Source organism: Spermophilus citellus (genome assembly GCF_964194105.1).
Source record: "Spermophilus citellus genome assembly, contig: SCAFFOLD_515, whole genome shotgun sequence".
Lineage (NCBI taxonomy): Eukaryota > Metazoa > Chordata > Mammalia > Rodentia > Sciuridae > Spermophilus > Spermophilus citellus.
In genome coordinates this window covers 64,081-91,457 of record NW_027673004.1, presented here as the reverse complement: position 1 = coordinate 91,457, position 27,377 = coordinate 64,081, and the positions used below count along the sequence as shown (strand labels likewise).

Genomic DNA, 27,377 nt, shown 5'->3' with positions numbered 1-27,377 from the left:
GGTATTGAATATCAAGCAGCTATGGAATATCTCCAAAAAATAGACAGAAGAAGCTTATTATCTGAAATTGAAGTACTACGTGCTGAAATTAATGACAAGAAAATGACCTTGAAAAGAGAACAAGAAAATGATAAACCAAACCTAGGTATGTTACAAAACAGACTCATATAATTACACAAATGGGTGAAAATATTTCACTTTACATTATTATTACTCAGTTAAAACATTTCCTTTTAGTGGTATTGATTTCTCATTTTCATAACATTAATTATATTGATTACTGTAGTGGCTAGAGGATTGTCAAATTGGTTTTAAACAACTGTATCTAATTTTAAATACAGTAGCCTTACCTTGACCAAGTTAAACAAATTAATTTCATGGTCTCTTTTTGTTTGTTTGTTTGTTTTAATTAGTTATACATGACAGTAGAATTCATTTATGCACTTTGATATATCATGCATAGATGGGATATAATTTCTCATTTTTCTGAGTATACATGTTGAAGAATCATATTGGTCATGTAGTCACATATATACATACAGTAATAATATCTGTTTCATTCTACTATCTTTCCTATCCCCAAATTTCCTCCCCTCTTCTCCCATCACTTCCCTCTACCTAATCTAAGGTAACCCTATTCTTTCCTACTAACCCCCACCTTATTGTGAATTAGCATTCACAAATTAGAGAAAACATTTGGCCTTTAGTTTTATGGGATTGGCTTATTTTGCTTACCATGATATTCTCCTACTCCAACCATTTTCTGGCAAATGCCATAATTTCACTCTTCTTTAAAGCTCTGAGTAATATTCCATTGAGTATATATACCACATTTTCTTTATCCATTCATCTGTTGATTGACACCTAGGTTGGTTCCATAGATAAGCTATTGTGAATTGAGCTGCTATAAACATTGATACAGCTGCACCACTATAGTGTGCTGATTTTAAGTCCTTTGGGTATATAAACCAAGGAATGGGGTAGCTGGGTCAAAGGGTGGTTCCATTCCCAGTTTTCTGAGGAATCTCCATACTGCTTTCCATAGTGGTTGCACCAATTTGCAGTCCCTCCAGCAATGTATGAGTGTATGCCTTTTCCACCACATCCTCGCCAACATTTGTTGTTGCCTGTATTCTTGATGATTGATTGCCATTCTGACAGGAGTAAGATGAAATCTTAGAGTAGTTTTGATTTGCATTTCTCTAATTGCTAGAGATGTTGAACTCTCTTAAAGCTGTACATTAAGAAAGGTGTTTTACATACTAGAGGATAACTACCTAAAGGAAAAGGAAATCCATAATGAAAGTAGCCATTTCTTTTTTAATCCCTCTTTTTAAAAATTTAACTATAACAACATACAGAAAAGTGAACAATTCAACTCTTCAGTATGACATTATTTTTTAAAATTTTTTTAATATTTATTTTTTAGTTGTAGTTGGACTTAATACCTTTTTTTAAATTTATTTATTTTTATGTGGTGCTGAGGATTGAACCCAGGGCCTCGCACATGCTAGGCGAGCACTCTACTGCTGAGCCACAACTCCAGCCCCAGTATAACATTATTATATGAATGTCTGTGGAGGAGACATTGCTTGTGTTAAGAAGTAGAACATTGCCCACATCCTAAAGCCACCCCCTCTTTAGTAACTTAGAGGTTATCCTGATTTTTCTTTAGTTTTATTACTAATTTATATATTCCAAAATCATATATGTTAGTTTTTCTATTTTTGAACTTTATCTGTATATTTTATGTCTTGCTTCTGTCACCTTCCTGAATTATCCCAACTTACTGCATTTATCTATAGTTCATTTTTGTTACCATATAGAATTCTCTTGTTTGGATATTCTACAACTTATATAATATTTCATTCTGTGGTTGATTAGATTTGGATTGTTTCTGCTTTTTAGCTATTAGAGTCAATGCTGTTGTGGACACTGTTGCAAAGTGTTTCTAATGCAGTTGTGCTTATGTCTTTCTAGGAGTGAAATTGCTGGGTCATAGGATTCATATCTTTAAATTTATTAGAGAACACCAAACTATTTTAAAGAGTAGTTTTGTTAGGGGCTGCGGTTGTGGCTCACAGGTAGAGTGCTCACCTAGCACATTGGAGGCCCTGGGTTTGATCCTCAGCACCACATAAAAATAAATAAAATAAAGATATTGTGCCCAACTACAACTAAAAAATAAATATTTTTTTAAAAAGTAGTTTTGTCAATTTGTGCATGCACTAGCAGTATGTGAGAGTTATGTTATATACAACTTTGCCAACTTTCCAATCCGTTTGGTGTGCAGTACATAATTGTAGTTTTAATTGATTTTAATTATTCAAGTGGCTTAGTGCTTTTTCATATGATTATCAACTATTTGGATTATTGTTTTTGTGATACGCTTGCTTGGATCTTTTCCCCACTTTCTGATAAAAGTCTATTTAATTTAACTATAAATGGAAATCGTTATTAAATTCTTATCGTATCTATTGAGGACACATGCATCTTTAGTAACTGTTTCATGTAGTGATGATAGAAACACCTGTGCTTTTGCAGACTTTAAAATCACAACACAAGCTCAAAATTTGTCATTGAAAAGCTGAATCATGTTAAAATTCTTCAGAGAAAACAGGTATAATAAGTTAAATTAAACATATCCCTGTAGACAAAGGCTTAATTGAAAAGTTTTAAAGGTAATTAATATTGTTTATATAGAATGCTATTGAAGTCTTATCTCTGTAGATTCATGTTTATATGTGTAAATTATTAACCTCTACCCCTAAGAAATAGTTTTAAAAGCTAAATTAACATGATTATCATCTAAAGTCAATGTTATGTCCTTCTTGTAATATCATTCTTACTAATTGTAATGTCTATTGATGAACTTTGCTAGAATTTTAAGTAAAAACTTTTCTTATTAAATATGTAGTGTTACATATTTATGGTGGGATAGAAAAACAAGAGAGTAAAAATCACATCTTGAGTCACATAAATCCTAAAATAATGACTATTTAACACCCAAGTAAATATGTCTACAGACCTTTTCAATGTCCATATGTACATAAGTATATTTTTTGTCATAAAAACAGGATCCTGATGCATATTTTGTAACCTGTTCTTATTTAACATGTATAAGATTTTAGTTCGGGGATTGAACTCAACCACTGAGCCCTCTTTTATATTTTATGTAAAGACAGAGTCTCACTGAGTTGCTTAGCACCTCACCATTCCTGAGGCTGGCTTTGAACTCATGATCCTCCTGCGCCACTAGAATTACAGGCTTGCACTACACACCTGGCCGAGATTTAAATTCTTGAGTTTGTTTTCATTGTAACAAATGTGTATTATGGAAGTTTTGGTTCGCTTTTATTGAAAAAAACAAGATCTCAACTGGAGTTTGGACTTCCATTTCTGGAACAATTATAAAAGTAAAGTTCCTAAGGACTGTCTGCAAAGAGAGGCCGAACAAAAGAAGCAACCATTATAGTCATAGATACATGAATGACTCCTACAAGTACTATGTGCGATTTTCAAAAGTTCTTGGAGGGCTGGGGTTGTGGCTAACTGTGTGAGGCACTGGGTTCAATCCCCAGTACCACATAAAAATAAATAAATAAAAGTATTGTGTCCAACTACAACTAAAATTAATAAATAAAGAAATTGTTTTTTTTATTTTTTTATATATTTTAGTTTTAGGTGGACACAATATCTTTGTTTTTACATTTACGTGGTGCTGAGGATAAAACCCAGTGCCTCATGCATGCTAGGCAAGCACTCTACCACTGAGCCACAACCCCAGCCCCTGTTGTTAAACTTTTATTATTTTCATAAATACTTCTGAAATCTTGGCCACTACCACTATGAGGAAAACATGCATAAAGTTTATTTGTATTAAACTTTGGGGACTGTAATCCTTTCATGATTGCTTTGCAGTTATCTCCTATGCTACAAATCAGTTCTTATCAATAAAATATTTATAAACCAAATAGGAGTTACTAGGTTAAATTATAAATATTGATCATTTTTTCTTTAGAACTTTTGGAATATACTGTGCAGCAGAAGCAGTCTCAAATTCTGGAGATGCAAGTGGAGCTCAGCAATATGAAAGACAAAGCAAGTGAACTTCAAGAACACCTGAGTTCAGAAAAAATGGTAGTTGCTGAACTAAAAAATGAACTTGCGCAAACGGAATCGGAACTTGAAACAACACTCAAGGCACAGCATAAGCATCTAAAGGAATTAGAAGCATTCAGGTATACCACACTTCCTTATTATAAACGTGTATTAGTGAAGGAATTGGAGTAAATTTGTCATAAATATTATGCAGATATTATAAAAATAAAATACATGTTGTTTAAGTAGCATGTGATTTTGTTATTCATAGGAAAAAACTACAGTAGAGGGTGAAAATCCCCAATTTTTCCAAATTATAAGTTTAAGATTGTTTTGGCCCAATCTGTATTGTGGCCCTCAGTTCTATTTGAGACTTGTATAAGATATACTTGTGATCTTTATTTTACCTGCAGCCAATATGAACTTAACCTTTATGATCTCAATATGTTTCAGAATTTAGTTAGCTAAAATACACAGTATTTGAAGATATAACGCTTATGAAAAGGATATATTTGTTGGTGTAAATACTAAGGTATTTCGTTTGTAAAAATGCATGACAATTCCCATGTTCAGTAAAAGACAAGGGAAATGTTTTGTTAATATTCTTTTCTAGAAACAGATTGGATAATTGTTACATTGGTAAATAATGGTAGTTGTACTACTAGGAACAGGTAATTTGAAATAAACCACAGTTAATCCTTAATCTCTTAATAGTTTATATTTTTCTATTAGGTAGTTTATAATATGCCTCAGCCCTTTAGTGAAAATGTTGCCTGTTTCTCTCAATACATAGAATAGTTTTATGAAAGTTCATTTATTCATTTTATTTAGATTGGAAGTAAAAGACAAGACCGATGAACTACGTTTACTTAATGATACACTAGCAAGTGAACAGAAAAAATCAAGAGAGCTCCAGTGGGCCTTAGAGAAGGAAAAAGCCAAATTGGGACGCAATGAAGAGAGAGATAAAGAACAACTTGAGGTATTCTCTTTGCCCTTCTATTTTTGGAAAATCTAAACTCTTGAGATTTTTCTCTGTCTAAAATGTCAACCTTAATCGCTGGGATTGTGGCTCAGTGGTAGAGCGCTTGCCTAGCATGTGTGAGGCACTGAGTTCAAACCTCAGCACCATGTAAAAATAAATAAATAAAGGTATTCTGTCCCTCTATAACTAAAAAGATATTTTTTAAAAAATGACAACCTTAGACTCTTGTATGTGTTGAATATTGTTGTAGTGTTATCTAAACTGAATTATGAAGAAATGTTAATGGTACGATAAATTTTTGTTACATCCAAGGAAGCAGACAGATTGCTCTGCTGCACCATATTTTTGGGATATGAATTAGTACACACACATTTTGATAAATAGGGCAGTTATGTCGGTTTAATACTAAAGTAGTTTTTTGGTTCCTGTTTCCTCTTAAAGAAGGGTAAAAAGAATACTTTCCTGGTACCGGGAGCCCTTCTGTTATACTTCAAGAAGATTTAAAATGAACATTGGGGGCTGGAGCTGGGGCTGGGGCTCATGTGGTAGAGTGCTCACCTAGCATGCGTGAGGCACTGGATTCGATTATCAGCACCACATAAAAAAATAAAACAAAGGTATTGTGTCCACCTATAAATATATATAAATATATTTTTAAAAAACTGAAAAAAGAACAACATTAGGCTTTTTCAGAAACTTATTCATACAGAAGTACTTAACAATAAAAAAACACTATTAATATAGTGAAACTGTGAAGCAAAAACACATTTTTAAAGGTTGTTATTTGGAGAAGTGTTCCCTGCTTCATATTTAACTATGTAAGATTAATATTTAAGATTAAAAGTGTTATTATTTTACCAAGCTTTTTCGGGGGGGGGGTGCATTGTAACAACAATAGTGAGATTCATTATGCCACATTTGTACATGTACGTAACATAATTTGATCAGTCTTATTCCCCAGTAGCTCCCCTTTCACCCTCCTCTTCTCCTCTGACTCCCTTCCTCTACTGGTCTGCCTTCTATTATTTTTTTAATTAGTACATTATAATTGTATGTAAAAGTGAGATTCATTGTGTTATATATGTACATGAACAGAGCATAATTGATTAGATTTCATTCCCCAGTACTTCTCTATGGCCTCCCTTTCTCTCTCCATCTTGATGCCTTTCTTCTACTGGTCTTCTTTCTGTTTTCATGAGATTCCTTCCCCCCTGCCCCCTCTCCTCCTGTCTCTCTAGCTTCCACAAATGAGAGAAAATTTAATAAACTGAACAAAAGTTTTATTTTCTATTACCAAATACTACCAATTTAATATTAATAAAGGTGTAATCATGTACTTACAAAGCTTTGGGGGGGGAGTGGGGGATGCTGGGGATCAAACCCAGAGCCTTGTATATGCAAGGCAAGTATTCCACAACTGAGCTACATTCCCAGCCACTACAAAACATTTTTAATGAATCAAGTTATTTCTCTCACAAGGACTTGAAATTTTCACTTGAGGATCAAAAACAGAGAAATATTCAACTAAACCTACTTTTGGAAGAGCAGAGACAACTACTAAATGAATCACAGCAGAAAACAGAATCACAGAGAATGCTATATGATGCCCAATTATCAGAAGTACAAGGCCGAAACTTGGAGCTTCAAGTACTTCTTGAGTCTGAAAAAATTCGAATTCAAGAAATGAGTAGTATTTTAGATAGGGAATGGCAGTTCCATGCACAGCTACACAGCAGTGACAGTAGTGGGCAGCTTCGGTCATCATTACCCTCAGATGACCTACTTATAGAGCTACAGAAACAGCTGGAGGAAAAACACCATCGTATAGTAGAGTTGTTAAATGAAACTGAAAAATACAAACTGGATTCTTTGCAAATGAGACAGCAAATGGAAAAAGATAGACAGGTTCACAGGAAGACGTTGCAGACAGAACAGGAAGCCAATACTGAGGGGCAGAAAAAAATGCATGAGCTCCAGTCCAAAGTTGAAGATCTTCAGCGCCAGCTGGAGGAGAAGAGGCAACAAGTTTATAAGTTAGACCTTGAAGGAAAGCGATTGCAGGGAATTATGCTGGAATTCCAGACGCAAGAACTAGAACGAGAAGAAAAACGAAGTAGACGAATTCTATATCAGAATCTTAATGAGTTAAATTGACACTTTGTTTCTTTTTAAATATATTTTAAGTTATTTGAGCAAGTTACTTGCCCTTTGAGCAAAAACTTTTGATATTGATTAAAGTATTTAAATAGTTAAGTGAAAATTATTCAAAATTAATTCTATAAACCTTATTTGGAATATAAACAATAATTGTGCTCCCTCTTAAGAAAGAATATGAAACACTATATGTTTATAATTATTGTTTTATTTTATCCAAAATCACCAGCCAACCACCTGGAGCTTAACTAATGATCGAACAAGGAATTGGATTCTTCAACAGAAAATAGAAGGAGAGACAAAAGAATCAAATTACCCTGAAATGAATGGAGGAGAAATTGGTTATAACCATGAATTAGAAATGCTCAGACAAAAGCTTCAACTTGTGGCTTCAAAACTGCACCATCTAGCCCAGAAAGCCTCTAATAGGTTAGACTTTTCTGCCTTATCTTCAGAAATGGCATTCTTTCTTAGACAGGCTAGGTAGACTCTGTCCCTTATGAATAGGTAGCCAAGAGTAGAGAATTAAAATTTTAAAGATGATGCATAATTACATTAGGAAACATCATTCTTTAAAAATAGCCCATATGTCTGAAAATACCTTAACACTTAACCCAGGAAAAGAGAACACTTAGCCTAAGGAACAAGTGATAAGCAAAGCAGTGTGTCCCCTAATCTGTGGTGTTTGTGTTAGTAACATCCCTGAGGAGGTCTGTATTGACTTTGTCTTTTCTTTGAAGACTACAGTTTGAAACAGCAGATGATGAAGCTTTCATTTGGGCACAGGAAACTATTGATGAAATTACTTTACAACTACAGAAATTAACTCACCAACCAGGTGAAGAGGTAAGAATTTAATTAAAACTCTGTAAAATATAAACAGCAAAGATTTAATAGAAATTATGAATCATGGGGCTGAAGTTGTGGCTCAGTTGTAGAGAGCTTGCCTAGCATATGTAAGACACTGGGTTTGATTCTCAGCACAGCATGTAAATGAATGAATAAAATAAAGATCCATCAACATCTTAAATATATATATATATATATATATATATATATATATATATATATATATATGAATCATTTGAAACTGGCAGTATATGCTATATAAGCATTTTGATCTTTTATTAAATTTTAAATATAACATTTGCCAAGTTACATTGGCCTCTTTTTAAGAGACCAGGCTCTTTGAAAGAGCAGTCTGAGATGTACACTCACCACTCCATAAAACCACCTGCAGAATCCTACCAGTGTCTTCACAAGTGACTAATCTGGTAAATCTCCTCACTCCCTTTCTTTCTTGACTTTGTAGAATTTGACATTTTCAGTGTCTTCCACCTTCTTGAACCCTTCTCTTTTCTTGCCTTTTATGTCAGTATTTTTTCATCTGCTTCTTTATCGGTTTCTTTCATACATTCCTCTTCTGTCATTTTTCATGTTTTTATCTATTCATGTTTATCATTCCCATAGCCTGAGTGCTCACTAGACTTACCAAGTGATAATATATTTTATATTGAGCACCTACTATATGCCATGTACTATACTAAGTCCTAGGGATACAATGAACAAATTTGACAGAAATCTTACCCTCATTGAAGATTATTGTCAAGTAGACAGTAGCTCCATTATAGACCTTTGACCTGGACTCCAAGTCCATTTAATTATTAACACCTTTTCTTTAAGAAGTATACCCCAGGGCTGGGGTTGTGGCTCAGTAGAGGAGCACTTGCCTAGTGCTGTGCAAGGCCCTGTGTTCAATCCTCAGCCCCACATAAAAATAATAAAACAAAGGTATTGTGTCCAACTACAACTAAAAAATAAATATTAAAAAAAGAAGAAATATACCCAATAGTGTCTTAGGAAATTCCCAGGCACATTCCAAATTGAACATCATCTTCCCTTTCTCCCTCATGCCCTAGACCCCCTTTCTGGTCATGGCATCACCCAGTATAAAACCCAAGTCACCATGCACTGTTTTCCTTCACCCTTGACCTGTACATCTAAGCAGTCACTAAGTTCTATGTCTTCTACCTCCTTAAATATCCATCCCATTTGCCCGGGGCTGGGGATGTGGCTCAAGGGGTAACACGCGCATGAAGCGCAGGGCACTGGGTTCAATCCTTAGCACCACATAAAAATAAAATAAAATAAAGATGTTGTGTCCACTGAAAACTAAAAAAATATTAAAAACTTCTCTCCCTCCCTCCCTTCCTCCTCCCCCCTCCCCCTCTACTCCTCCTCCTCCTCCTCCTTCTCTCTGTCTCTCTCTCTGTCTCTCTGTCTCTCTTTCTCTCTCTCTCTCTCTGGAGGAGTTTGCCTAACACTTGGATATTGTGTCTACCCTAATTTACTTTACTGTACACATAGCTACCAAAGGAACTTTGTGGCAAGCTCCTGATGAAAACCTTTCATGGCTCACAAAGACTCTCCATTGCCCTCATTTATGTCTGTTATTCATAAGTGAAGCAGCTTTTACTCTCTAGCCTTACCAAGCAATTTACAGCTCCCTAAAAGCAATATACTCTTGCATAAACCTTTGAGCTTTTATATGTGCCTTTCCTTCTGTTTACTAGATTTTTTTCTTGCTTGCTAAATTTCTATGATTTAACCAAGCAACAGTTTGTGAAATATGTTGCTTTCAGTGCCTCAACACACTTTCACATATATTTGTGCTTGTGTGATCTTACATCCATTTTATTTTTTCAGCCTACCTTAGTATTACCAGGTACTTCTGGGTGTTCATTGACTGAAAGACTACTCAGACAAAATACTGAACTGACAGGATATGTCAACCAACTGACTGAAGAAAAGAATAATTTGAGGAATGTGGTCGTGAAGATGGAAGAGCAGTTGAGGCGCTGTCAACAGACAGGAACTGGTGGAGATTATGTACGTCATTTTCAGAAGCAGTGCCAAGTTACAATTTCTGCTATCTAATTTTGATTGTAAAAGCATCAGGTCAGATGTGTAGGAGGATCTGTGGAAATTTTTATAGGGATGACTGTAATATTAATAGCTATTATTTTGTTGAGGGAGCTGTCTCTGTACCAGACTCTGAGAAAACTGACCTAAAGTCATAATCCAGTCTATGTCTATGAATGTCCAAAGACAGATACAGTATTGACTGTCAGCAGACATGTGTAGAGAAATGTTCAAATGTGAATCCTCACTGTTGTCTTCATTATTTACCACTTACTGTGTTTATGACTCAAGTGGAAGATGCTTTGAAATTATATATTTCAGTTTGATAAACCACTCTGGGAATTTAAATGTTTCCATTTTTTTTAAAACCTACAGAATAAATTGCTGGTTGTTTTCTATAATTACCCAGTATAAAAATAGGAAGAAACGGTAAGACAAGCATACAGTCAAATGGATGATAACATCTCTTCATGGCTTCCATAGGAAACCACTTCCCTTCTTTGTACTGGGTTATTTTTTTTCTTTATAATCTCCACTTCTCTAGTAAGGGCTCCACATTTGGACCCCCGTGTCCATCTCTTAAGTCTCTCAACATTTTTAGTGAAAGCTCTGCTAGATCTGATAAACCTTTTCTGTGGCTAGGCTTTCACCTTTTACTTTTAGGGGTAAAGCTAATCTACTCAGCAAAATGACCTTATACTTGGAGTTAGTAAATATTTTTTAATGCCAGCTGAGATTGACTTTGAGGATGAAAACTAAGACTAGATATCCATGATAGGGATACTTTTAATATCTTTAATTCAGCTTTTTCTTCAGAGATGTGTTCTTTATGTAAGTAGTTGGGCACAGTGGCACACACCTATAATGCTAGTAATTCAGAGACTGAGACAAGAGGATTACAAGTTTGAGGCCATCCTCAGCATCTTAGACCCTTCTCAAAACAAAATATAAAGGGCTAGGGACATGATTAAAGTGGTAGAGTGCCTCTGGGTTCAAGCCCTGGTACCACCAACAAGGGCAGGAAATTATGTAAGTAGGCTGTTGTTTCTTCAGTCTTCTAGGTTTTTATTCTGTGGTGATGCCAACCTTGAAGCCATTATTGCTTCTGAAAAAGAAATATGGAACAGAGAAAAATCAGCTCTTCAGAAAACCTTAAAAAAAACGGAAGCTGAGTTATATAAACTGAAAGCTGAACTGAGAAATGACACTTTACTTCAGAATCTGAACACTGATTCTGAAAATGTCTCATTAAAGGTAGGTGACATCTTCCTTCTAATGAGAGTCCTCCATTTTTGCCTTTTTTCATCTCTCTGCCCTTACACAAACAGACTAAAGAAATGTGGGTGGCGCTCAGGTTGTCTCTGGAGGCCATTCAGTGTGTTGTGATTACAAGGTCTCTAGCATTTCACAGAATGTTTGTGAATAGGCATGCCTCTTCTGGGAGGACTGGTAATAGGTTAAGCTCAATTAATTGTCACGGTGTCAACACCCAGAGCTGGTTGTCCTTCCGCCCACAGTTTCTATCTCAATAGACAAATAGTACTGTTGTCTTTTCAATTCCTCACAAACATACTGCTACCGTCAGTGTAAGAACATTGTGCCCTAAGATGGGAAGCCCTTGGAGTAGCCTCTCCAATGTGTAGAGATTAATATTGTAGTAAAACTACCTTAATCACTTAATGTAAAATCCAAAATAAAGAGAAAGAAAAGTATTGGGAATACTTATTCTGATTATGGAGTAAACACAAATTTATGACTCATACAGTAACAGAATAATTGGCTTATTTAAAAAACTAAATAGATGAGTGACCACAATAATAAAATAGCTCCATGAAATTTTAATTCTCAGATGAAAAGGATAGCTCTATACATAAGAAAACACAAATGATAATAGGAGGACAAAAATATTTACAATAATATCATGAACAGGAGCTAAAACTCAAACTAATACCATAACTATAAGGTTAGTATTTACACACCATTGACTACAAAGTGGAAAAGTTATAATGGTTAAAGTTACATTAACCTTCAACTTTGCTGATGAAGCTAAAAACAGTACCTGCCATCCTACAACTGCTTTTTTTTTTTTTAATCTAGGTAATAATCATCCCCTAGAGAACAATTTGAATTTGAACAATTTTTTTTATTGGTTGTTCACAACATTACAAAGCTCTTGTCATATCATATTTCATACATTAGAATCAAGTGGGTTATATATCCCATTTTTACCCCAAATACAGATTGCAGAATCACATCGGTTACACATCACATTTTTACATACTGCCATATTAGTGACTGTTGTATTCTGCTACCTTTCCTAACCTCTACTATCCCCCTTCCCCTCCCCTCCCATCTTCTCTCTCTACCCCATCTACTGTAATTCATTTCCCTCCATGTTTGTTATCCCATTCCCCCCATAACCTCTTATATGTAATTTTGTATAACAATGAGGGGCTTCCTCCATTTCCATGTGATTTCCCTTTTTTTCTCCCTTTCCCTCCCACCTCATGACTCTGTTTAATGTTAATCTTTTCTTCCTGCTCTTCCTCCCTGTTCTGTTCTTAGTTGCTCTCATTATATCAAAGAAGACATTTGGTATTTGTTTTTTAGGGATTGGCTAGCTTCACTAAGCATAATCTGCTCTAGTGCCATCCATTTCCCTGCAAATTCCGTGATTTTGTCATTTTTTAGTGCTGCGTAATACTCCATGGTGTATAAATGCCACATTTTTTTAATCCATTCATCTAGTGAAGGGCATCTGGGTTGATTCCACAGTCTAGCAATTGTGAATTGTGCTGCTATGAACATCGATGTGGCAGTATCCCTGTAGTGTGCTCTTTTAAGGTCTTCAGGAAATAGTCCGAGAAGGGCAATAGCTGGGTCAAATGGTGGTTCCGTTCCCAGCTTTCCCAGGAATCTCCATACTGCTTTCCAAATTGGCCGCAACCGTTTGCAGTCCCACCAGCAGTGTACAAGAGTACCCTTTTCCCCACATCCTCGCCAGCACTCATTGTTGTTTGACTTCATCATGGCTGCCAATCTTACTGGGGTGAGGTGGTATCTTAGGGTGGTTTTGATTTGCATTTCCTTGACTGCTAGAGATGGTGAGCATTTTTTCATGTACTTGTTGATTGATTGTATGTCCTCCTCTGTGAAGTGTTTGTTCATGTCCTTGGCCCATTTGTTGATTGGGTTATTTGTTTTCTTATTGTCTAATTTTTTGAGTTCTTTGTATACTCTGGATATTAGGGCTCTATCTGAAGTGTGAGGAGTAAAAATTTGTTCCCAGGATGTAGGCTCCCTATTTACCTCTCTTATTGTTTCTCTTGCTGAGAAAAAACTTTTCAGTTTAAGAAAGTCCCATTTGTTGATTCTTGTTGTTAACTCTTGTGCTATGGGTGTCCTATTAAGGAATTTTGAGCCCGACCCCACAATCTGTAGATCGGAGCCTACTTTTTCTTCTATCACACGGAGAGTCTCTGATTTGATATCTAGCTCCTTGATCCACTTTGAGTTGACTTTTGTGCATGGCGAGAGGAGGGGATTCAGTTTCATTTTGTTGCATATGGATTTCCAGTTTTCCCAACACCATTTGTTGAAGATGCTATCCTTTCTCCATTGCATGTTTTTAGCTCCTTTATCAAATATAAGATAGTTGTAGCTTTGTGGATTAGTCTCTGTGTCCTCTATTCTGTACCATTGGTCCACCCGCCTGTTCTCGTACCAGTACCATGCTGTTTTTATTACTATTGCTCTGTAATATAGTTTGAAATCTGGTATCGCTATACCACCTGATTCACACTTCCTGCTTAGAATTGTTTTTGCTATTCTGGGTCTTTTATTTTTCCATATGAATTTCACGATTGCTTTATCTATTTCTACAAGAAATGCCATTGGGATTTTGATTGGCATTGCATTAAACCTATAGAGAACTTTTGGTAATATCGCCATTTTGATGATGTTAGTTCTGCCTATCCATGAACAAGGTATATTTTTCCATCTTCTAAGATCCTCTTCTATTTCTCTCTTTAGGGTTCTGTAGTTTTCATTGTATAGGTCTTTCACCTCTTTTGTTAGGTTGATTCCCAAGTATTTTATTTTTTTGAGGATATTGTGAATGGAGTGTTTTTCCTCATTTCCGTTTCAGAAGTTTTGTCGCTGATATACAGAAATGCCTTTGATTTATGTGTGTTGATTTTATATCCTGCCACTTTGCTGAATTCATTTATTAGTTCTAGTAGTTTTTTTGTAGACCCTTTTGGGTCTTCTAGGTATAGAATCATGTCATCCGCAAATAGTGATAATTTAAGTTCTTCTTTTCCTATTTTTATGCCTTTAATTTCTTTCGTCTGTCTAATTGCTCTGGCCAGTGTTTCGAGAACTATATTGAATAGAAGTGGTGATAGGGGGCATCCCTGTCTTGTTCCAGATTTTAGAGGGAATGCCTTCAATTTTTCTCCATTCAGAATGATGCTATCCTGAGGCTTAGCATAGATAGCTTTTACAATGTTGAGGTAAGTTCCTGTTATCATCCCTAGTTTTTCTAATGTTTTGAACATAAAGGGATGCTGTACTTTGTCAAATGCTTTTTCTGCGTCTATCGAGATGATCATATGGTTCTTATGTTTAAGTCTAATGATGTGGTGAATAACATTTATTGATTTCCATATATTGAACCATCCTTGCATCCCAGGGATGAATCCTACTTGATCATGGTGCACAATTTTTTTTTTGATGTGCCTTTGTATCCGATTCGCCAGAATTTTATTGAGGATTTTTGCATCTAGGTTCATCAGAGATATTGGTCTGTAGTTTTCTTTCTTTGAGGTGTCTTTGGTTTCGGAATCAGGGTGATGTTGGCCTCATAGAATGAATTTGGCAGAGCTCCCTCTTTTTCTATTTCCTGAAATAACTTGAAAAGTATTGGTATTAATTCTTCTTTAAAGGTTTTGTAAAACTCTGCTGTATACCCATCTGGTCCTGGGCTTTTCTTGGTTGGAAGTCTTTTGATTGCTTCTTCTATTTCATCTATTGATATTGGTCTGTTTAAGTTGTGAGTATCCTCCTGACTCAGTCTGGGCAAATCATATGACTTAAGGAATTTATCGATGTCTTCACTATCTTCTATTTTATTGGAAGATAGGTTTTCAAAATAATTTCTAATTGTCTTCTGTATTTCTGAAGTGTCTGTTGTAATATTGCCTTTTTCATCCTGTATGTTAGTAATTTGAGTTCTCTCTCTTCTTCTCTTCATTAGCATGGCTAGGGGTCTGTCGTTCTTATTTATTTTTTCAAAGAACCAACTTATAGTTTTGTTAATTTTTTCAATAGTTTCTTTTGTTTCAATTTCATTGATTTCTGCTCTGATTTTAATTAATTCTTGCCTTCTGCTACATTTGCTGTTGTTTTGCTCTTCCTTTTCTAGGGCTTTGAGATGAAGTGTGAGCTCATTTATTTGTTGGTTTTTCCTTTTTTTGAGGAATGACCTCCAGGCGATGAATTTCCCTCTTAAAACTGCTTCCATTGTGTCCCATAGATTCCGATATGTTGTGTCTGTATTTTCATTTATCTCTAAGAATTTTTTGATTTCCTCCTTTATGTCTTCTGTAACCCATTGATCATTCAGTAACGTATTGTTCATTGTCCATGTGATGTAGGATTTTTCCTTCCTTCTTTTATCATTGATTTCCAGTTTCATTCCATTATGATCTGATAAAGTGCATGGTATTATCTCTGCCCCTTTATATTTACTGAGGGTTGCCCTATGGCATAATATATGATCTATTTTTGAGAAGGTTCCATGTGCTGCTGAGAAAAAAGTATATCCACTTGATGATGGTTGATATATTCTATATATGTCAGTTAAGTCTAGGTTATTGATTGTGATATTGAGGTCAATAGTTTCTTTATTCAACTTTTGTTTGGAGAATCTGTCCAATAGTGAGAGAGGTGTGTTGAAGTCACCCATAATTATTGTGTTGTGGTCTATATGATTCTTGAACTTGAGGAGAGTTTGTTTTATGAACGTCGCAGCGTCATTATTTGGTGCATAAATATTGATAATTGTTATGTCTTCTTGGTGACTGGTTCCTTTTAACAGTATATAATGTCCTTCCTTATCCCTTTTGATTAACTTAGTCTTGAAGTTGATTTTATTCGATATGAGAATGGCCACCCCTGCTTGCTTACGAGGACCGTGTGCGTGGTATATTTTTTCCCAACCTTTTACCTTGAGCCTGTGTATGTCTTTTCCAATCAGATTGTCTCCTGGAGGCAGCATATTGTTGGATTTGTTTTTTTAATCCATGTTACCAGCCTATGTCGCTTTATTGGAGAGTTTAAGCCATTAACGTTTAGAGTTACTATTGATATATGGTTTGTACTTCCATCCATGTTTGATTATTTATCCTTTTTTTAAAAAAAAATTTAGTTTGTTTCTCCATGATTATCTTTCCCCCCGTCCTCCGTCTTTACCGAGGCACTTCCCGCTGATGGTTTTGGTTATTGTTTTTCATTTCTTCCTCGCGTAGAGTTTTGCTCAAGACGCTTTGCAATGCTGGTTTTCTGGCTACAAATTCTTTTAGCTTTTGTTTATCATGAAAGATTTTATTTTGGTGTAATATCTGAAGCTTAATTTTGCTGGATACAGAATTCTTGGTTGGCATCCATTGTCTTTCAGTGTTTGAAATACGTTGTTCCAGGATCTTCTCGCTTTCAGCATCTGTGATGAAAAATCCGTTGTTAACCTTACTGGTTTACCCCTAAATGTAATCTGCCTTTTTTCTCTTGTAGCTTTTAATATTTTCTCTTTGTTCTGTATATTGGATATCTTCATAACAATGTGTCTTGGCGTTGGTCTACTGTGATTTTGTGTGCTCGGTGTCCTGTATGCATCTACAATTTGTATATCTGTTTCCTTTTTTATTTCTGGAAAGTTTTCTGTAATTATTTTATTCATCAAGTTACTCATTCCCTTGGCATGAATCTCTGTGCCTTCCTCTATCCCGATGACTCGTAAGTTTGGGTTTTTTAAGTTATCCCAAATCTCTTGGATGTTTTTCTTGTGATTTTTTTACCAGCCTATCTGAGTTGGCTAGACTCTTTTCAAGATGATATATTTTGTCTTTATTATCTGACGTTCTGGCTTCTACTTGCTCCACTCTGTTAGTGATACTCTCGATTGAGTTTTTAATTTTGTTTATCATTTCCTTCATTTCTAGAATTATTGTTTGATTTTTTTTATAATCTCTATCTCCTGATAAAGATGCTTAACTTCTTCTTTTATCTGTTTATGTAATTCATTTTCAATGTGATCTTTAAGGTTCCTTTCCATCTGTCTAAGGTGTTCCTTGAGTTCTTTATATGGCCATTTTTCTGATGACTCCAGGTCCTCCTGAATATTTAGGCTGTCCTTCATTGTTTGTACTCTTTTTCTTCCTTGCTTTTTTATGCTCATGATACTTCTTGTTCTGTTTGACTGCTGAGTTACTGTTTACTCTTATAAATTTATTTGATGCTTGGGAGGAGAGGTATTAGAAGGGAAGGGAAGAAGTCACTAAAGAGAGTGAGTGTAGGCAGGTAGAATTCAAGAAAGGGGGAATAAGAAAATTGAAAAGAAATGAAAAGACAAAAGAAAAAAGTGAAAAGAAAGAAAGAAAAAATAAAAAAATAAAAATTTAAAACCAAAAAAAAATTATAATGATAATAAACAAATGGAAATTAAAGTTTAAAAAATAATAGTAATAATAATAAAATAAAAAGAATTTAAAAAATTGAAACCATTAATAAGAAAGTTGAAGAGCAACAACAACATCAACAACAAAAAGTGAAAATAAAATTTAAAAAAAATACCAATAATAATAATTTAAAAATAATAATAATAATAATATTAAATGCAGTCATAGAGCTCAATTAACTTCTCTTCCAGTAGGTGGGAACTGGGCCAGGCTTCTCTTCTTGATGGATGGGAAGAAATCACTGTTCCTCAGCTCTTCTTCCCAGACTGTGCGGGTCTCCAATCCTGAGTGCCTAGGGCCTTCTCTTGTGGTTCCTCAAGCCAGGCCCCACTCACCTGTGAAGCTCGCCACAATACTGGCTACACGCCGGGTCTGCTGCTCCTGGGAGCCCTGTTTCCATGGATGCCTGGGCACACCCTTTCTGTTTGCCTTCCTCAGACCCTAAGTTTGTAGGGCTTGGGGCTGAGGACCCCCAGCAAATTTGTTTGCCCTCAGGTAGCAACTCCCCTGGTAGCTGGTGCAAGGGACCTCTGTTGTCAGCAGAGGGATACCCTGGGTCTGACTATCCTGCTCAGTTGGCTTTTACCTCTGTGAGTTCAGGTGGGCCGACTAGTTATTTCAGTGGGATCATTAGTGCTGAGTCACTAGAAGCAGGCGAACCAGAACTAGAATGCAGCCCAATCTGGGCTCGGTGTGTTCTGAGAGGGGCAGACTGTTCGCCCGGGATCCCCTTCAGCTCAACAGTGCCTAGTGGTCCTGAGCGAACAGTATTTTGACAGTTTACTTCTCCCTATGCTCGCGCAGCTGAAGGGGTTAGAGACTTGATCTCTCCGCGTCCGCCGCGATGTTGGATCACTTAGATTTTAAATTGTCACTCATCTTATCAGCTGTTGCATTTAACTCGGCAGCTCACTCGCACGGTGAAGAGTCTGCTCTATGGTGCTCTGCGGGAGGTGGCGGCGGCGGCGCGGTGGCGGCTCAGCTGTGGCCTTCGGGACACCTGGGGAGGGTGTGCGGGCTGGGGGAGGGGAGGCAGCGCCTCGGGGCCGCGCGGGCCGGTACCGGACACGCAGGAGTGCGGGCGGGGTGGGGGAAAGAAATTGAGATCTAGATTTAGGGACTGAGCGTGGGAGGAGAGACAGCTGGGGAGAAGCAAAGCGGAAAGGCGGAGAGGAGAAGGAGAAGGGGCCGAGGGAGCCGGCCAGCTCGGGCTGTAGCCTTACTGCTCGCGCTGAAGTCATGGTGGACTCACTCCACCTTGGCTGGAGTCGTGGCGGATTCACTCCACCTAGGCCCCTTTCTTGACACGGTGCTGGGTCTTTATTGACAGATCTCCTTTAATGATCTTTACCTCATCTTTTCAGACGTGGCGGCGTGGAGCACGGAGCGGCTTACTCACTTCCCGCCGCCATCTTCCCCTCTCAATATCTGAATGACTTCTTAATAATGACTTTATGTTCTTCCCTTCTTTAAATGTAGAGGACTTATGGTAAATACTTGAGGGCAGAAAGTTTTCGAAAAGCTCTCATTTATCAGAAGAAATACCTGCTGCAATTATTGGGCAAATTCCAAGAATGTGAGAATGCCACCATAACGCTGCTTGCCCGGATGGGGGGTCAGCCAGCCTTCACCAATCTGGAGTTCATCAGCTGCCCAAAGGGCTTATCCAGATTTCGTTCAGCTGTCAGAGTGTCCATTGCAATTTCACGGTAAAGTTTTTGAAAGAAAATTGATTTTATTCAGAGACCCTCTAAAGGGATATTTGTCCTGTAATTCTAGCTACTCAGAAGGCTAAGGCAGGAGCATTGCAAGTTTGAGGCCAGTCTCAGCAACCTATTGAGACACTATGTCAAAATAAGAAGCAAAAGAGGTTGGGGATATGGCTCAGTGGTAGAGCAGTTCTGGATTTAATCTCCAGTACCATAGGGAGGAAAAAAAAAAGTTTGTATAGTATTTCTTTGCCATCCCTAAAATATAAATTTCTCTCTGGGTTTTCATCCTTTTAGCAAGGATTCTTTATTCTGTACTGTGTAAATATACCCTTTGGAAAGGGCCTGCTTAGGTACATGCAGCTGTGACTCAAGCTGGCATATCCAGTCCAATTGTCATTTTTTAATTTGAATAGACCCGTGAACTAGCTTATACATACACAGACATAAGAGAGATCATAAAAAGGAAAAGTTTTTTTTGAAAAATCACACCTCAGGCCGGCATACATCTGTCTTCCTTTCCTACTAAAATAATCTGTTTTTTACCCAACTCTGGAAAGCCCTGTTCTACCTCTGCATTCAAGTCCAAGGTTGGCCTTCAGGGATTCTGCTAGTGCTTTTGTCACTCTTTTCCTAGTAGTTACAAGCTAGGAACTTTGGCATTCATTCCATATGTGGTTGAAACTACCTTGTAGTCATGAACCACTACTGTCCTCTTAACTAGTAGATAAGATAATCAGGGGCTGGGGCTGAGGCTCAGTGGTAGGGCGCTTGGCTAGCATGTGTGAGGCACTGGGTTTGATCCCCAGCACCACATAAAAATAAAGGTTTGTGTCCATCTACAACTAAAAAAATAAAATAAATTTTAAAAAGATCACTCAGACACTTAGGCTTCTCCATGTGTACCCTCCTTTTTATTTCTCTGAAACTCAGCAGAGTCCCAAAGGAATTTTGTTTCTTAAAGTAGTTCTTGCCAGGTCACATTTGATGCTTCTTCAAAGGATTTTGCTCTTTTTTTTTCTTCTGAAAAATATGAGTTTTGCTTTTGTTTCTGTGTTTTTAAACTGGAAACTTGAGTTTCCTTAGTTCCAAATGTCAGTTCACAAATGAAAAAAATGGGACAAGGAGGGGTTATAAACCCAGTAGGGACAATTAGCCTGGTCTCTCTATTGCACCCATGCTGGCTCTCTAAAAACAGCTCAAGTCTGGCCTGTTTGTCTTCCACTGTGCCTGCCTCTTCTTCTTATTGTAGTCTCACACTCCAGTTTCTCCTTTCCCACTTCTCATTCCCAACGTCACCTTGTGTCTGGCAAACAAAGGGTAAGCACTGGCAGATACATTGATGGAAAAGATGTAATACCTGCCTAAAATCCAAAGACAGCTCACTTTCTGTTGGGGAAGGGCCATATACACAGAACTTAGGAGACACTCATGTGAAGTCTCAGGAGTTAGACAAGTCATTTTGATTAGAGGAATTTGGGGAGACTTATATTTTGACTCTCTTAAAATTGAGTCTTGAAACAGACTGGTTCCACAGTGTGCTCTCACCTTCAGAATTATGATCCTGACAGAGCCCTGGCACTCCAGAAAGCTCTCTAAGCCAAGATGGGCCATGCAGCAAACCTAATGCAGCTATATGATGACATTAATACCCCCATTCATTTAAAGCCAGCATTGTTTTTTGTTCCTGGTCACATGGCCTCACCCATCCTCCAGCTTTCCCAGCTCCCTCTTATGGGTCCTTTTATTCTTTTATCCTCTCATCTACCTTTCATCCACTGTTCTGTTTCCTGCAGCTACTTTCTTTCTGTGTATTTTTTGCCCTCCATCTCTTCCTGTCTCATTAATCCGTAAAGCTAGAACCTGATTCTGGCAACACCAAAGACCTCTGCTTCCCCTTGAAAATGAGGTGAGGGGAGCTTACAACTGTGTTCTTCTGTTCCAGTTAATTTTTCCATCAACCCAAGTGCATGTACATAGTTTTGGATTAGGAAATTGTGATTATGTTGAAATCTGATCTTGTGTTCATATTTAAATGATTTTTGTAGACGGTATATTTTATGATCTTTATAGATATGCTGTGATGTCTTATCTTGGAATCTTTTTTTTAGAATGAAAATTTTGGTTCAACGGTGGCAGCAAGTCACAGGTTCTGGTTCCACCAATGTTAACAGGGATGGCTTTGAACTGAATCCAGGTAAAGTCAAAATAGCATTTTTCTACATTTACAGCCCTCTAAAATTATTGAAAATGTAATATCTTCCAAATAGCAAATTCTGGAGCCAGTGTTTTCCAAAGATAAAGGACCTTATTACTAACAAGGCTAGGGACTTCATTGTTTTAAAGAGAATAAGAATTGCTGATTTTTGTGGGCGCTGGTCTACACTAAGCCCTGCTTTTTTCATATATTCTGCCAATTTGATGTAATCACAATTACTATTATTCTCACTTTACAGATGAACAATTGAGCACTGGAAAACACATGGTATTTGTCCCAGATTACCCAGTAGTGCTGCCCAGTAGGGGCACTTAAGGCTCTGGGTTCAAGAGAGAATAGCTATTAGTCATGTAAAACGGTTATGGTTTGAAGTTTTCATGATCTAATAACACTCGAATCATTTGAGTTTACTACTACATTGTATAAAAATAAGAACAGTTAAAATTCCTTCTCTCTACACCTAGAATGAAGTAGAAAGAACATTAGAGCTTGAACATTTGGGATATAAGGATGAGGTCAAAAGCGGGAGAGCACAGAGTACAGAGAAAAGGGAAATTTCCATGAAAGTATTTTGAAATATAAATGCTTGCACTGAGAAATTTTTATCTGTGTCATACCAAAAATTAGCAAATCTTGATTGCATTTTTTTTCCTATAAAAGGAGAGTGGAGTCATAAAGGATCTGGTTACATTAGTCTAATTTTTCTTATCCACATTATCTTTTCCCCCAAATGATAACACATTCAGAAACCCTAAGATTGAGGTCTTTTAGAAATAAAATACTCCAATTCAGTAGTTTTTCTTTGAAGCATAGTTCAGATATCAGAAATACTCAATTTCAATAACAATATTGAAAGCTTAAGTTTTATCTGTACTGTTCTCTTCTTTAGCAAGAATAATTGAAAATTATTATTATAAGTAAGACAGCATGGTATAATACACTATATACACATGGTATAATACTGTTTTGTAGAAATGTTCAAGGGCTTGGTTTTTAGTTTTTGGTGTGTTTTGCTTTGTTTCTTAACATCTTGCATTACATTAAGGTGCTGAAAAGACTGACCCATTTTATCATTCTTCTGATGAACTAGAGCTAGATGGAGAACCAAGACATACAACATACCGCTCAAGATCAGATCTGGATTCTCCTAGGTGCCTTTTACCGTTTCAAAATAGGTAAGAATTAAATGTATTAATATTTAACAGAGAAAGATGGACACTGATAGGACTTTGGCAGGTGGACATCTTTAGTTGTAATTTATTTAACCTATGGCCCAGAATCAAAGCTAGGTTTTAAATTTGTAAATGGTTTCTAAGGTTAACAGAAACAGAGCTGATCAAATGTTGCTTACTATATGCCATAGTTAGACATTGGAAAAAGTGTTGATTAAAATTGATAAGTCCCTGGCCGTTAGAGAAAATGTTAGTCTGCATGACAGATGCATTTTTACATATCCAACATTTACTGACAAACTGACAGGGTTTATACTTGGCATTTTCATGAAGCCCTAGCTTCTTTGAATTTATTGAAGACCAATTTCTTTCCCATCCCAAACTTAGAAGCATTGGGGATATAGATCATATAATATGTACGTGGCCTGCCTTTCAGGGGTGGGGGAGGAGGCAGGTGTGTAATGTGATTGCATTGTTTCCGGGTAATTTGGTATATGTACATTGCTTTTAATCCTTAGGTCTCCAGGCACCCTAGCTGATTTATATCCTGGTTCCACAGCATGCTCTCACCTTCAGAATTATGATCCTGATAGAGCCCTGGCAGATTATATCACTCGGCTAGAGGCACTACAAAGAAGACTTGGAACTGTACAGACAGGTGCTTAAGTTTAACCACTTATTGGTAGTGCCATAGTGCTAGACCCACAGCTCTCCTCATTTTGAAACTCCTTAACCCTCATTGTTTAGAATAAAATCTACTTCACTTACCAAGTTAGGTAAAGCTTAAACTGTGTAACCAGCAGTGCAACTAACTTTAGAGTATTCAAGACATGATTTATCACCTCAAATCCTGCCCACCCCAAAATAATTCCCCTACTACCTCTTCATTCAGTAGATTGCTCATAGAAAATACATGATTGAAGACTAATGTGGGAAGGTGCTCTGAGGTAATGCATGGTAGAAAGTGGTGAGGCATACAGATACTGGTGAGGAAGAGGATTGATCACTTAGTACAACCATTATCCCTACTACTGCCTGGTGCTTTTAAGAGTGATCAAAAAAAAAATCCTAACAATGATCTTTTACTTTTCTTTCCTCAAAAACATACCTGAAGTGTCATACTTGATAACAGAAGTGGATTTTCTATTCATTATGAGAAAACTTCTTTACCCTGTCTTCCTTTAGTTCACTTCTGATCCAGAGATTTTGAATCATTTTAGTTTGAATTGTATTCAGTCTACTTTTACAGGTTTTTTTTAACTTTTATTAATGATTCTCTTTTCCTACTAGTCCCACAAACTGTGGACTAATATCAGATTGAGTTAGTAGTTATCTCTTCATTCATTCATTCAAAAAATTCATGTGTTTAACACAAGTAACTTGTAGTACTAGGAAACTCTCATTATTATAGTTGAAGTCTGTTTGTTGGTTAAAGGTTTGTTTTGTTTTAAGCGTCCAAATTTCAAAAGACCCAGAATCTGAAGACCAAAATATTTTTTAGGATATACTAAAAATATATAGAACTTCAACCTTTAGAACACTTTATATTAGCAGGAGTCTTGATTCCTTGCTTTAGAACCACTCTTGATGACTTATAAGTATAGTCAAAATCTCTCTAAAAATCAGTTGAACTATAAATAAGACATTTAAGGAAGAAAGGGCATTTTTTCTGATGGAGAGTTAAGAGTAATCTTTTTGTTATCTATATCAGCTAATTTATATAGAACAATCTAATTTAAAATCATGCAAAATGTCTTGTTTTTCTCTTACAGGTTCAACTACTACATTTCATTGTGGTATGAGAAGATAATACTTTAAAAACATCAAAAGTTGAAGTGATTTTAAACAAATTCTCTTTTGTAAATCAAAGATTCTTTTGTGCTTTTATATTGTGAATATTTAATGGGACCAAAACAAACACAGCTTATGATTGTATCAGATCTCTTGCACATGAAAACAAACTGGAATTTGTACATACAAGCATTGTGTATGTATTCATGCACAATAATCACTAAATTACATGTATATTTGCAGAATGTTAATTTAAATGATTAAATTATAAACCTTGTGTATTTATCAAATGGGTGAAAAGATTAAACTTTTGCCGATATGATACTGCTGAATGTGTAGCTTGCGGTGTCCTGCACTTTTCATTTAAGGCTACTAAAATTACATGTTTCTGCCTAATATATTTGCTACTGGTGATGAAGACAGAAGATATCACTTGTAGACACCTATTTTTGTATAATGGTAGAAGTTTTGAATTTTATGGGGTATTTTGTCAAAGCACTGAAAATAAAAATGACTTCACCATTTTCACCACACTGTATTTGAAACTTCTTCATTTTTAACTGAGCCATATAGTTCCTGGTGCATATCCTCATAAATTACTTATCTTAAATACGCAAGACCTTAGGATTCAAACAGAAAGTTGTCCTCATATAATTGTATATTAGGGTTTTCTATGAAGGTTTTCCCTCTGCCTTTCCATCAACTTATATCTAAGGATAATATTTCTTAAAAGCCATATTTATTCAATTACATTTGGTGTTACATGTATCTAACGGTATGTCTTTACAATCTGTGGCCCACTATGACACAAAAATCATTTAGCTCAAATAATCTAAATTTATTAATTAGATTTCAGCAGAATGAAACAGAATTCCTGCTGTCCAACACAATTCAGAGTGGGAAGCTGTCACAGATGTTGTTTCTTTATCTAGAGTGTTCCAATAACATGGCAACTCACTAAAACAGGAATTGTATTTGTTGCTGATGTCTGGAGGATTTTGATGTCCTATGATTTAGATCAACACAAATAAGCATAGTAACGAGTTGTACATTCTTGGAAGTTTCAATATTAGCAGCTGGGCTTCAGTATGAGGATTTCTAAACATAGCAAAAGTATCCTAAAACAGCTAGTGGAAGTGGAGGAGAGTTGTGGGTAAGAACCAGAAGCTAAAATGATTGCCATTCAGGACTATTTTGTTGTAGACACATGACAAAAGCAGATGGACATAAGGGGAGGGAGGGGAAAAAAGAGGAGGGAGCAAGAGGGATAGGAATGATGGTGGAATGAGTTAGACATCATTACCCTAAGTATATGTATAAGACATGAATGGTATGAAAATACTTTGTGTATAACCAGTGTCTTGAAAAAATGTGTTCTACATGCGTAATATAAAATGAATTGCATTCTGCCATCATGTATAACAAATCAGAATAAATTTTAAAAAATTAAAAAAAGAGCAGATGGACAAGTACTTAGCAACAGCAGTTCTCAATAGTCTGTAGTTTAAAAACTAAATCTGCAGTGCTCCCCTAGCATACATAAGGCCCTAGTTTCAAGCCATAACACCATAAAGCAAAACTGAAATCAAACTTCACTAACAGAGCAGCTTTGCCTAGGGTTCTTAACTTTTTTCTTTTTTAAGTTGTCAATGGACCTTTATTTTACATATTTATATGAGGTGCTAAGAATCAAACCCAGTGCCTCACACATGCTAGGCAAAGTGCTCTACCACTGAGCTCTACCCTGACCCACCAACTCATGCTTATTACATAGTTAATCCCAGCTCCTGACCACTGACAGGAGCACTGACATGGATCTCTTTAGCCGTCTGCCAAAGCTATCAATCCTGATTTTCAGAATGCTTTTAAAGACTATATATATATATATATATATATATATATATATATATATATATATATACAAACATATATATACATACATACATACATATGATTCCAAAGAAAACCAATTATACACAAATAATTACTAAACTTTTCAAGTTGTGATATAGTACATATTAAAACATTAAAGTGTACTATAAGCCACCTATAATCCCAGCTGCCCAGATCCACCCACACCAACCTACCCAGAATCCCTGCTCTCAGTGGTCCTGATTTACTCCTCCACAAGCAGGGCAGACACCACCAGAGTCTAGCCTTTGGTGCAGGACTTCCCCTTCCAACCAGCAGACTACCACAGGAGGTCAAGCTCAGCGGCCCAGACCCACCCATTCCAACTTAAGCAGGACCCAGATCCAGGATGTAGTAGCATTTATTGAGGACACCAGAAGGGTCTGGAAGCCCAACATCAAGGTGAGGTGAAGACATTCTGCACAGGTATGACAAAAATATAGAAAAGAAACTGTAACATCTCAGATCCACACTGCAAGAAAGGCAGACACATATAGACAACATAAAAAAACAAGGGAAGAAAGTGCCCCCAAACAAACCAGGATGCTATAATATCAGAACCCATAATATCAGTGAAGTTGATGAAATGTCAGAGAAGCAGTTCAGAGATTCATAATTAAAATAATCTTGGGTTGGGGATGTGGCTCAAGCAGTAGCACGCTCGCCTGGCATGCATGC

The 27,377-nt window shown here is 36.5% G+C and overlaps 1 protein-coding gene across 1 annotated transcript; it reads left to right on the top strand.

Moving 5' to 3' along the window:
* LOC308640265 (A-kinase anchor protein 9-like) lies at positions 1 to 25,311 on the top strand (the record flags this gene model as incomplete). The annotated part of the gene is made up of 10 exons (XM_081312231.1): positions 1 to 145; positions 4,022 to 4,241; positions 4,933 to 5,083; positions 9,947 to 10,129; positions 11,216 to 11,416; positions 19,378 to 19,607; positions 21,719 to 21,804; positions 22,871 to 23,000; positions 23,516 to 23,655; positions 24,770 to 25,311. Coding segments are annotated over 10 exons (1,524 nt in total), but the record flags the coding sequence as incomplete, so codon positions are not given.
* Positions 25,312 to 27,377: the final 2,066 nt, after the last annotated feature.